Here is a 13,736-nt window from a genome sequence, read left to right as displayed (position 1 = left end):
ATCATAGCACTTAAAAACTTAAAACAGCGAAAATGCTCCATAATTATCTCAATAATACAATATTAGAATATCGTCTAGCTAGAAATCGGGAGAAATAGCGATGTCAAAAAACCCTCTTTGTAGAACACTATTAATTTCCAGCCCTGGTGATATTTATCATGTAATCGATATCAGAAGTCTCATTTTTGTGGAATTCAACATGCTTTGATATACAATAAATGTATATTCTAATGACGATGGTGTCCTAGTTAATATGTAACAGGTTATCAGAGAAGGGAAAAAAGTTCAATGACGCCCTGGAGGGTACGTGGGCATCACATAGTGCTGTACAACACCATTGAAATGATTCGTTTTGAATAAAGCTTAATTTGGATTATTTCGTTGACATTCATTCGGATGGAAAATACCACAATAGATGCGTCATAACTTAAAAAAGACGACGTCATGTATAAACGTCAGACAGTCAGACGTATACAGTGCAAAAGTTCCAAAAGAGTATCAACAAAATAAATAAAAAGGAAAATGATTATGAAAAATTGAGCATGAATGCGAAACTAAATGGGTCTAAGTCTGTCATCCACTCGCTTTTCCGGACTTTTTATGCCGAAATAAAACCGGCTAGCCCGTTACGCCTTATTATTATCCGTTGACATTGTGGGGCCGTCTATGGTTGCTTATAACTTGAAGTAAGAACCAACAACATTATATACACTGTTATATAATCGTCGGTGGTTAGAGCGATAGCGGTGTCATAATGTACAAGATAAAATAATTGATAGTGATGTCTCTGTTGACTTGGAAATGTTCGAGTTTACATGTTTGGAATGTGAACAGCTGACGAGAATAAGAATATGGATTACATTGTAAAGGTAAGATACACGAGAAATCATCATGAGTGACAAATTTAGAAAATGTGTGCTGGCTGCGTTTTACGTTTTTACGGAAAGATAAGAAAATGCAAATGACTAAGTATATCAATTTAACAGAAATACGTAAATTGCTGAATGAAGAATGCTGAAAAGGCGGAATGTATCCATATATCAGAAATGTTTCTGTCGTTGTATATACCGGTGTGACCAGTCACTACACACAGTCTAAGTATGCCACATCATGCTGGTGAATCTATAGACATACGTCCTACTGACGAGATATACCCCACATTAAATACATATGTTTACCCATCTAAAGCCACCATTGGAATAACAAGCGTACTACCCAGTCACCCTACACTACAAATATGAACACCCTTAATCCTAACTACCAAGCGGCCCAGGGATTATATTCTTAACTCTAATTGATAAAAAATATCTTTAAAGAATATTCACATTTAATCCTAACTAAATTTCTGTGTGGTTTGTTTCACATAGCTTAGTCCATTAAAGACATGGTTTTGTAGACATCGGTATTCAGCCCACATCATGTGACCCTGAATTTCGGTTGTAGAACGCCATCAGACAAATCTTAGTAAATGGCATCATCAAACCAGTTACTTCTAAAATCATTTAAGATTTGATATTTTACCAAGTTAATATTAAAATACACTATCTATAATACCCGGGGGATACAAAAGGATAATATTTGATAATTTATTATTTATTATTATTTTTATTATTTGATAACATACCAATCAGCTTAAAACATTAGTTTATTCCTTGAGGTCGCAGTCCTCATTGTGATAAATTAGATCTGTCAATATAATAAAGGTTATGTTCTGGTGTTTCATTCGCTTTATAAAACAGTAAAACAGATACCTAGTATTTAAGGGTTAGATTGGATATATTTAATACTATGGAAATAGACACAGAAAAAAGGAAGTGGATTAGAATAAGGGTTCACTTTTTGTGTGATGACTCCATAGCATAAAAATGTGTTCAAGTAATTGTTATAATTTAATTCACTATACACAGTTCTTGCGGTATCCAATTTTATTGATTGACCCTTTTCTCTCGGAACATAATTCCACAGCCGTATCAACCAGTCAAAAGCGACGTTACAAACGACGTCGTCAATTTGTACGTTACGGACCGATTAGATTAATTCTTATGGGAATGAAAATGTTTGTTACAAGCAAGATTGAATTATATATAAAAAAAAAAATAGCATATACGATTGTTTGCTCTATCATAGTCACGTAAAATATATTTGTTTTGCTATATATGGTGAAATATTAGTTTTTCTTGTCCTATAATTGTGACATATACGGCAATGCGTCAATATTTAGGTCACTTCCAGAAGACCACAAAAATATATATTGTGGCGATTTATTCATAGTCATATAACATATTTTTAGATTCTTGTGATAACTTCAATACGCGGCCAACCTGAGTGTCGTGATAAATATCTAACACTCTTCTTTGTTCGCCCTTGACTGTTCTCATACCTACAGAACATTGCTGTTGATTTTAAATTGAAGCACATTTTTGCCGTTTTGGGTCTTATACTATTTTGGGTAGTCTTAGACTTTGTCAAACGTCCTCTCATTAATTCAAATTCAGACCTATCATAAAGGTTATCGGTTGTGGAGTAGAAATTCAAGAATGAAGCAAATCACCTTATTAGTAATTTTGTTGTATAATAATATTACCTCGTCTCATATCATAAACATATCTAACTGGTTGGAAAAATAAACCAATTGCAACGCTGTTGATTTATATTGAAGGATTCCTTCAAATGTTACAAGAGTGAATAAAAGTTTAATTAGTCGGAAACTACATCACACAGTGTCTCGTCCTTGGACTCGTCTGTGGTGCTAAAGGGCCAAAAGTGTGGAAAACCGGGAAATAAATTTGAAAGTAAATGTTTCTCAACAAATGTTGCATCTACACAATAATTAAATAATTGTCTAGCTAGAGTTTGTTAATCCAACTCAGGGATGAGACTTATATGCTCCAGGCCTAGCTAGAGTTTGTAAATCCTACACAGGGACGAGTCTTAGAGTTTTGGGGATATTGATCATTTCAAGTAATCTTAACCGTTGCCACTAATCTTAACGTGGCGCGAAGTGTAACGGCAAACCTTGATGATCAAAACTCCACCAGCAGCGTCTATCATTCAGCTGAGTTTTTGAGTAGTACCGACAGTTAGCTAAATACTTTATATCGGATTAATAAGTATTTAACAGAGACGCCAATGCATTACTTTATGCTTCTCCGTTTTGAGGTGTCTTGAAAAGAATATAACAGAAAGCCTAATATCGGTAACCACGTCACGAACAATTTGTACAGCACATGTAAGAGTGTCAGAAACATAATTATTATTATGAAACTGTGGTATTTAAGTTTTTTTATTTTGGACAAATTTTTCGTGAAGTTTGGCAAAATTCCTTTTATGCTGAAATGGAATGTAGTTAATGTGTGTTGTTTGGATGTTTTAACACGATTGCCGATATTCCGGCTTTTTTAATTAAATTGGCGGAGCCGCGTTTATTTGTGCTCGAGACACATTCATGACAATTATAATAAAATTGAGTATTTTTCAAAACTGCTTACATTTGGAAAAAAAATACATCACCTTGTTTTGAATACATTGGTGATATCAAATCGTCACAATTTTGGCTTGATATCAACATAAATACTCATGGATGTGTCTATATTTATATTGTCCTGTGAGACATGCTATTTACGTTTTTCATCGCTGCTACACATTCCTGTGTTATATGAAATAACCTCCCTGCTAAATTTAATACGTCTAACTATATATCAGGTGTGTTATTGTACATTTCAATACCCAATGTCTGCCGTTCATTTAAACGTTTGTCACGTTCAAATTATAATACTAATGATAATATAGTTTTATTTAATTACAAGCAATACCAAAATGTGAAAAAAAAGTAAAAACAAACGTGAAAAAATTAAGACCTCTGGAGAATTTGTCAATAAATAATAATAATGATGCAATTTCAACTTGTAATTGAATAAAATTCTGTAGTGTTATTTCGATTTTCTATCGCAGGCGCAGCGACATGGATTTGATGGTCCCATGGCTGGAACACAACCTCATGACAAACCAGAAAAACGCAATTTCACATACGAGCAACTTAAAGCAAGCTGTGGAATTATACCCATAGAAGCCGGTAGTAATAAGTTTGCCTCTCAGAAGGGTATGAAAATGGGCGCAGTCCGCCATGTAGCCGACATTCGATGCGATGTGTACGACAAAGAGTCTTTAACAATGCAGAATCAGCAAGTAGGCACTAACCACTACGCCAGTCAGAAAGGCATGACAGCCATGGGGGCAGTGCGCCACATCTCCGACATCAGAGCCGATGATGCTTGCGACGAGGGCAAGGGGACAATCAATCTTCAGTGCGGCACAAACAGATGGGCAAGTCAAAAGGGAATGACAGCCATGGGTGCCATTCGGCACATCCGTGACATCGTTGCCGATGACTTGTCACTAGAGGGCGCGGCAGTGATTCGTGGAGATATGGGATATACAGATGGCGCTAGTCAGGCAGGCATGACAGCTATTGGTTCCATTCGACATGTCTCTGATATTCACGTTGATGATCTCGCAGAGGACATGAAGAAAGCTATGTAAATGAAAGTCTCCCATGCATAAATTATTTTTCCACAGCACTTGGAGCAGCATGAGCAACATTATTGAAAGCTCAGCATTCTTTTATCTACTAACTTCTTTCGCACCGTTTCCACATCTTTCGTTCATTGATGAAGGGTACCTTTGTTTACTGTCTACATTCTTGATCTGGACGGTGTTTGGTTGTTAAGGACAACGCTTTCGCCATACAGCCAAGCTTTTTGCGAAAAGCTGCCAGAGCGTCAATGAAAATATCGATAAACAACAAAGGAGGCGTTTTCAGTTCCTCTGTTGTTACTTAAACTGTTAAGTATTTTTATTTATTATAAGGACATAAGGACATTCGAGTCTGTATAGTTACATTTGATACTTTAATAGTTTTTTAAATGATACACTACTTTTCGCATATGACGCTGTCACGTTCATATGGTATTCCAACGAAAAGCAGCTATACATTTCAGTTGTATATCGATGATGATATTTATATATACAATTGTACACAGCTTTTTACAAATACATTGTTTTCGTCTTACAAATTGTTTTCTTTGTCTGTCATAACCTCACCTGGTTTATAAATAAAACTAGTACAAATAGTAGTTCTGATATTATGATATATATAATCATATATGATGACTAAATGATAATACAAAAAAAAAATTGTTAAACAATATTTATCATTTCATGTGAGTATAGTATTGACATGATGTAATTCAGTACGAGTTTCCTACTGAAACATAGTGTTATTAAAATTACATACCAGTGTTATAGGTAGAATGCTTATATCGTCGGTGATGTACCTGATCCAATATCACCCAAACAGCGTATCAAGTCAATAGTGTCAGCCAGCGAGGATTTTCTCTGTAGATATTCCATTATTTCGACCGTTTCCGAATTCTTCAACGCACTTCCGTGTATTCTACTACATACTTATGTGATGTAAGTATTCGCTGATTGTGACCGCTTCCGGTTCTTCTCGTCGAAATTCGAGACCAATACACTTAATACAGTTATCTACGTAACAAAATGATCTGGAAAATAACATTACAATAACTACAAAGACCAAAGATAAAATGGGACGATGATTATTTCTTTGTGACGAAAATCCCCAAGTGTCCCGTGTTTGATGATATACCTAGTTACTCCATTGACAACACCCTAGTTTCAGTTTGAGAATGTAACTAATTATTCGGCCTAATTTTTATGTACAAGGCAGAAGGTTCTTTCCCTTCTGGAACGCATTGTCTAATTATCTTTGTACTTGTTGAATGGTGTTTATGCAGATCTATATTTTTTTCATATTTTGCCCTCGTTTTACCCGGTTCGAATTATGGTTTCGTTTCGATGTAGCCATTCTTTGTTGATTAAATGACAACAAACGGTTCCAAGGTTTGTAAACAAATAAAGTGACGATTCATAGGAGATCGATAATGTGAAATACAGTACAAGAACAAATATGTTTCCTACGCAAAAGTGTTTGCTTAAGCATAGCTTTTCATATCAGATCCCAACTCGGCCCTCGAGCCATACTAGGGAAAAGGGATTTCGGCCTGTCGGTCCTATGGGAAAACTCTGTTAAGTCGCGCGTCTGTTTTTAAGCTGGTGAAGTCTGCGGTTTTGGTGAGTTTGATATTTTCGAGATATTTTTGTATGCTGGCGATTGCGTCTTTTTTCTGAGCTTTAATGCACATAAGTCAACGTGCGTTTCATTTTTTCCGGTTTATTTCTCGTGTAGACAGCCATGACAATCGAACGGCTCAAGCAAACTGACGCCTTTTTAATCTACAATGACATGCATGTTAATTAAAGAAGCAGCGAGTATGGCAAGAACTGTTATATTTGTAGTGTGTAGTGTTCATTCTCTCTAACAATACAAACTGACACCTTGCTGTTTATCTACCTTGCATCAGGAAGTATAACATTTCATACAAAATATTCCTTCTCTGAATGTTGATCTTAATCGAATGACATAACAGAAGAAATCAATAGATTACATGTTTCCAGTTCTTTATCTTCTGATTTAATAATGAAATCATATATTTTATGTGCGAATTGCGTATTAATTAAGGCTTTTTAGTGTCTTGACGTTGTTAATTGATATAAGCTTTTTCATGTCATTTTGTTTTTAATTAGTGAATCTATCTCACTTTGATAGAAGTTCATCTCTTGCTCGAAAAATGTCAAAAATCAATATAGCATTCAAACACGCCTTTAACTATCAAAGTTTTGAGCGGCCGAGTTACTTTACTAACTTTTATTGACTTTTAAATTGATATAGGCGGTCATAAGGATAATCAAGTCAGCACACACAAAATGTCCCAGTTTATCGATATTCTCTGATTCAAAGAAATTCCCTCAATTATTCATGAGAAGGCATTACAGATGGACAGTGAATTCCTTAACTTATCTTGTTTCTGAAATATGATAATACTTTCTTACTTGAAATTTCAAGTTAAGGAATTTCTTCACGTTGTGGAGTGTTGATGAAACCAATGACTAAATGGTAATATGCTCTAATTGTGAATGAATAATTTCCAGTCATTGATATGGTTGTTTACAAAAACAAAATTGTTAATTGGTTTTGGTTGTCTTGATACATTTTTATTAATTCAATATTAAAAAGAGGCACCTGTTTTGCTTAATCAAGTTGTATTTATTACACAGGCACAGAGACATAAATTCAATGGCCCAACCTGCGGCGCCAAGCCTACCGAAAGACACGTGGTCAATTTTACCCAAGATCAACTGAGAGCGGGACAGGGGATTATTGGTCTTCAAGCCGGAACCAACAAATGCGCAAGCCAAAAGGGGATGTCCATCGGTGCCGTCCGCCATATTGCCGATATCAGAGCAGATGATATGTCTCAGGACGGGCAAGGAATTGTAGGGCTCCAAGCCGGAACAAACAAGTGCGCAAGTCAGAAAGGAATGTCTATGGGAGCAGTTCGTCACGTGTCTGATATCAGAGCAGATGAAATGTCACAAGAAGGTCACGGGGTTATTGGATTACAAGCCGGAACCAACAAATGCGCAAGTCAAAAGGGAATGTCTATGGGAGCGGTACGCCATATTTCAGACATCAGAGCTGATGAAATGACCCAGGAGGGACAAGGAATTGTAGGCCTACAAGCCGGAACAAATAAGTGCGCAAGCCAGAAAGGAATGGCGATTGGATCAGTTCGTCACGTGTCCGACATTAGGGTAGACAACTCATCAATGGAAGGTCATGGAATCATAGGTCTCCAGGCTGGCAGCAATAAAGGCGCAAGTCAAACCGGTATGAACATTGGCGGCATTCGTCACGTCTCCGACATTCGCACAGAAGACTGCTCAATGGAAGGTCACGGGGTTATCGGTCTACAGTCGGGGAGCAACAAAGGAGCGAGCCAGAGCGGTATGGTCATCGGTGGAGTGCGCCATATTTCTGACATCCGCGCTGACGATTACTCTCAGGACGGCGCAGGGATCATCGGTCTCCAGTATGGATCAAACAAGGGCGCAAGTCAGGCCGGAACACGTGGTTTTGGTGCAACGAGGCATATTGCTGATATCCAGGTTAAGGACATGGCGGAGGATATGTACTACTAGGCATTCAGTCTCTATAGGCTTATAATATCAGGGGCTCATTCTGGTCATTAAAAAGTAATATTACCAGCTATTCTTAGTCACACGGTAATTTGAAGTCTTGGTAAAAAGCAGCATTAATCCAAATTAGTTGAAACAGCGTAATATTCGACACATGATATATCGTCATAGCAACAATGAGACATCCGGTGTATCATAGCAACAGTAGACATCGTTACAATTTCATTTACGAACAAATATAAGTAAATGTCAGTTTTCTAGTATTGACTTTTAACTGTATAACTTAATGTGTAGTTTTTGATAAATTTGCCAAATATCAATAATGAATTTTATTGAAAGTGAGCTCTGAAGATAACAAATGACCAGATATATTCAAAATAACGCAAATTTAGTCAGGTTAATGAGGGGATCTTGGGAAAATTATATACTTCCGTGATTCCAACAGGTATATATGTCACTATAAATTCTAACCGTGACTCAATATATGTTAAATCGCCAAATTGGAGGAAAAAACAAGAATCGCGAAAAGGAAGCACAATAAATCCGCACACCATGGTGACGTCATCTTAATCTAAATCGGAGAGGATTTGGCATCATCTGTAAGTCATGTGGAATTGTCTACCTTGCTTTGTTCGAGTCTGTGAAGTGATAATGAACAATAGGTGTTCCTGGTGTAACTTTTCGACACAGAGACAATTTCAAGACAAAGACATTTTGATAAACATTTGTAACACGTTCCTGTCTTCTATGTGGAGTGAAAGTCGTTTGTGAGAAATGTGTGATTTCGTTAAAAGCTTTAAATGCCTTTTTGGTTGTATATATAATTCATTTTTTGATCATCTTTTTTCGCTAGAAATATATTCTGCAGTTTATAAGTAGGGAACTATCGCAATGAAAAGCAAATATACAAAACTTCCAAGCAAGCTATGTAAATATGAAAACGAGCACCATTTCTATTATGCGAAGAACCAATTTAGTTTTAAACTCGCAGAACATGTACAGCTTTGTTTATTTGATTGAACTGCTATGTTTAGTAAAGTGCCCTGTTTGTCCTAGCCGAAATCATATTATCATCTGATATACATATCACTTCCAAATTCCACGAAATGATGCACTTAATAGCTTCACCAAAGCCTGGTCTGTTTCGGGCGCAAGTCTGGAGGATTCGTTATATCAGCTGAACTTCAATATACATTCTTCTTTACAAGCCAAGTTCAATATAAACAAGAAGCATTTTGATTGTTTTGTGTAATCACCAAGCAGTTTTATAAAAGAGCATGAAAATAGCTAAAGAGTGTAGCATATTGAGCTAGTCGTTTGAGTATAAGAGAGATTGTTGGACGATATGCTAAGTACTTGATACTTAGAAAGTGGACGGCAGGGAAAACGTATCTACAGACATGAACGGAATGTCTACAAACAGACGTGACACGGACGACTTTGTGGAGGTCTGAATGGTGGGTATAATATTGTAAAAGCCGTCATTGCTAGGGTAATTGGAAACGACCTCCGTTTTACAAAAATTGTGAATATATGTTCATAAACACTGTATTAATTAAATGCAATTACGTGTATCAATTCTTTGTTTATGTTTTTTTTTTTATTTTGTTGTATTTTCACATTAATTAAGACAATCTTTCTGTACTGCATCAAATAAACAAAATATTTAAAATTGTCATCAACATTATTTCAAACATCTTCTAAGCGAAATTATTAGTTTTGTATCCCGCTGCTTGTCACGCTTTGATTCAGTCGAACAGTGACAAAGTAAAGAATAAACGCATAACGTAATGTTCTTTTAGAATGAGATATTAAAACTTATGATTATATTCATTGAAAATTATCAAATGTACTGAATTATCAGTCTTTTGTACCTTCCAATCCAGATTTTGGCATTTCGAGTTTTGATTTCGGTCGCCTCCTATTATCAAAACTCTAGCCTAATTAATTTTAGATCTACTGTATCAGACTTTCAGTTTGTTTCGAAAGGTGTTGGTATCTCTTGTATCTCGTGTACAAATCTTTAAAAGAATTTAACTTCCACTTTAATTGCTAGATTGTTTTATTGCTTAGCAATCCTTGAGAAATGTCAACACCAAATTGATATGTGTGACAACATAAAAGGACATATACCAGGTACAATGTAAAGGAGTACAAAAGAAATATTATAGTACTGTCTTTTGGCTCCATCAATACTCCAGAACTTATGTTCAATTTCGCTCCCCTGGAGAATTGCAAGGTAACATCGATGACGCACAGCTAACTATTACATTGGTGTCTGAAAGATAACTTAACCAATTGATACGTTGATGCACTTCATTTGGGGACAACAATGCGACAACAAAGTTTAAACTCAGTCAATCTAACGGTGTTAATCAGAGGATCAAACATTTTGTTATATGTTATGGTATTTGTTATATACACAAAGTGAAGGCGACTGTGCCTTCATTTTTTTATATGACGTATTCCATTATAATAACAATAATGATAAGATTATGTGTTACATGACCGTAAACCTGTAGATATTGCGTCAACCATGTTACAAACGAGTTGTTTCCCTTCACAGTTCTCTCCGTTACAGTTACAGAAATAAAAAAGTTAATAGTTATAGAAATAAATATAAATAAATGGATAGAGGACAATTCACTGGGATATCAGCATTTTTGAGACTATTCTGAAAGTCACAAATAACTTTGCTAAAACGAGGAAAGCTGTATTGGAAAAATATATTTCGTTTTAAAACCATTTCTAAAAAGAGCAACTTGACGGTGACTGCATTAAAATTGTATTTACATTGTCATAACGGCTTTAGATTTAATCATGATTTACATGGTAGACGACGATGACGCTTACCCTTTCAGAACGCCTGGTCGTGATATGCATGCACCTTTTCAATGACATCATTATACGCATCTAATGTACCGCCAGATCATCGTCGGATAGCAGTGAATTTCGTAAACACGTCTTGTGTTGAGATTTCGTAAGTGAACAGTAACCAGGCTATGTAAACACGAAAACATGGCTATGTTTGGTTGACGATTTTATCTGAACCAGCGGGTGATCTTGCAGATTCTTCACCATCATAGATACATAGCTCTTTGCCAGGAAATCTCTGTCAGCCTATCCCATTTCTACCAGATATGTTTCAATTAGGTTTGCGGAGAGGCATTCAGGTTGATCATACATGCCAGATTATTGTTCTTGATACGAAAAACAGATAAATGTGTGTTACTAAGGTTACGGCTGATGTCTGGTTTAAGGACATGTATTACAATCTTAAAGTCTCTCTACTTTTGTAAATATCATTGCCTTTGTTCAACGGTACCCGGGTATGTATAGTTACTTTTGGTTCGATGGCGGTCATTTTGTAGCACCTAGCCGGTAAGTTTATCATCTCAATCACATTTGATAATTATTGATATTGAATACTAGCCTGAAGAAACTGAAACAAACAGTGAGAATGCATATTTTATTTCTTTCCCAGGATGCCTGATATGTTTGTTTACCTTATGCATAGTAAAACAAATATTAATCCTAGTGGCTTTTCTGAACTCCATCAGCCCGAAAATTAGTCATCTATGGACAAGTGAAACAATCTACGATAACATCAATATTTTTCGTGTTTTATCGATATCGTAAAAATAGGTCAACAGACGAATGGTCAGACGGATTACGTTTCACTTTAATCTTAAAAATAACACGGGACGCCAGTATAACAACAAAATGGTTGTATTGCAAGGTAATAAAACAATATATCTGCATTGAAGAAAATACAATATTTATAATTAGTCATTGACTCGCACACCAAATCAACACATACACACACTCTTGATGATACCCAATACACGTTACAAGGTGAACAAAATAGAGACAAAGATATTCGGGAAGAACAGTGGTTACAAACAGAAAGATGGGATCAGTCATATCAAAGAGAGACAACGAAGACAACAGAACAGAAAGACGAATGGATAGACAAACAATCCGATAGAAATGTCTCGGACATATCTGACGAGGAAGACCTTTAATCAGATGACAAACGTTTTAACAGTCAAAACGGTACGAGTACCGCTCTAAGTCAACAACCACCAAGATATTTACACAAGCTTCTTCCTTAGATATGCAACATGCAAACAGACGAATGGACAGACAGACAATCCGATGGAAGTAGATCGTACAAAACGTTTTGACGTCAAAAGGTTACGAGAACGATATGAGTCTTAACAACTAGGCAGAGACTTTCACAAGCTTCTACTTAGATATGCAACATGCAGACAGACGAATGGACAGACAGACAATCCGATGGAAATAAATCGGACGTAACAGATGAGAAAGAGCTTTAGTCAAATGGCAAACGTTCTGACAGTCAAAACGATACGGGGACCGCTCTGAGTGTCAACAACCACCAAAAGGCTTTCACAAGCTTCTTCCTTAGACATGCAACATGCAGACAGACAAATGGACAGACAGAAAGTCCGATGGAAATAAATCGGACGTAACAGATGAGAAAGAGCTTTAGTCAAATGGCAAACGTTCTGACAGTCAAAACGATACGGGTACCGCTCTGAGTGTCAACAACCACCAAAAGGCTTTCACAAGCTTCTTCCTTAGACATGCAACATGCAGACAGACAAATGGACAGACAGAAAGTCCGATGGAAATAAATCGGGCGAAACAGATGAGAAAGAGCTTTAGTCAAATGGCAAACGTTCTGACAGTCAAAACGATACGGGTACCGCTCTGAGTGTCAATAACCACCAAGAGGCCTTCACAAGCTTCTTCCTTAGACATGCAACATGCAGACAGACGAACGGACAGACAGCAACATGCAGACAGACGAATAGTCCAATGTAATAAAATGTAGATCGTACAAAACATTCTGACACTCAAACAGTAACGATTAACAATCTGAGTGTAAACCACCATCAAAAGACTTTCACGAATTTCTTCCTTATATATGCAGCATGCAGACAGACGAATGGACAGACAAACAATCCGATTGGAAGTAGATCGTACAAAACGTTTTGACGTCAAAAGGTTACAAGAACGATATGAGTCTTAACAACTAGGCAGAGACTTTCACACACTCCTTCCTTAGACATGCAACATGCAGACAGACAAATGGACAGACAGACAGTCCGATGGAAATAAATCGGACGTAACAGATGAGAAAGAGCTTTAGTCAAATGGCAAACGTTCTGACAGTCAAAACGATACAGGTACCGCTCTGAGTGTCAATAACCACCAAGAGGCCTTCACAAGCTTCTTCCTTATACATGCAACATGCAGACAGACGAACGGACAGACAGTAACATGCAGACAGACGAATAGTCCAATGTAATAAAATGTAGATCGTACAAAACATTCTGACACTCAAACGGTAACGATTAACAATATGGGTGTTAACCACCATCCAATAGACTTTCACGAATTTTTTCCTTAGATAATTATGCAGCATGCAGACAGACGAATTGACAGACAAACAATCCGATTGGAAGTAGATCGTACAAAACGTTTTGACGTCAAAAGGTTACGAGAACGATATGAGTCTTAACAACTAGGCAGAGACTTTCACACACTCCTTCCTTAGACATGCAACATGCAGACAGACAAATGGACAG

General features: G+C 36.6%; 1 protein-coding gene across 4 annotated transcripts in view; it reads left to right on the top strand.

Moving 5' to 3' along the window:
• Window positions 1-9,696, top strand: part of LOC117340594 (transgelin-like) — a 33,193-nt gene extending 23,497 nt beyond the window's left edge. For 3 of the 4 annotated variants that reach the window (XM_033902356.1, XM_033902354.1, XM_033902357.1), the window contains one exon: window positions 7,198-9,696. In XM_033902356.1, coding sequence (XP_033758247.1) covers window positions 7,198-8,121 — 924 coding nt within the window. In that variant the 3' untranslated portion in view covers window positions 8,122-9,696. Of the gene's footprint in view, window positions 1-3,951; window positions 5,073-7,197 lie in introns of those variants that run through there. The other variant, XM_033902358.1, reaches the window with a different exon arrangement.
• The last annotated feature ends 4,040 nt before the right edge of the window (window positions 9,697-13,736 follow it).

Source organism: Pecten maximus, chromosome 13 (assembly GCF_902652985.1).
Source record: "Pecten maximus chromosome 13, xPecMax1.1, whole genome shotgun sequence".
Taxonomy (NCBI): domain Eukaryota; kingdom Metazoa; phylum Mollusca; class Bivalvia; order Pectinida; family Pectinidae; genus Pecten; species Pecten maximus.
This window is presented reverse-complemented; position numbering and strand designations above follow the sequence as displayed.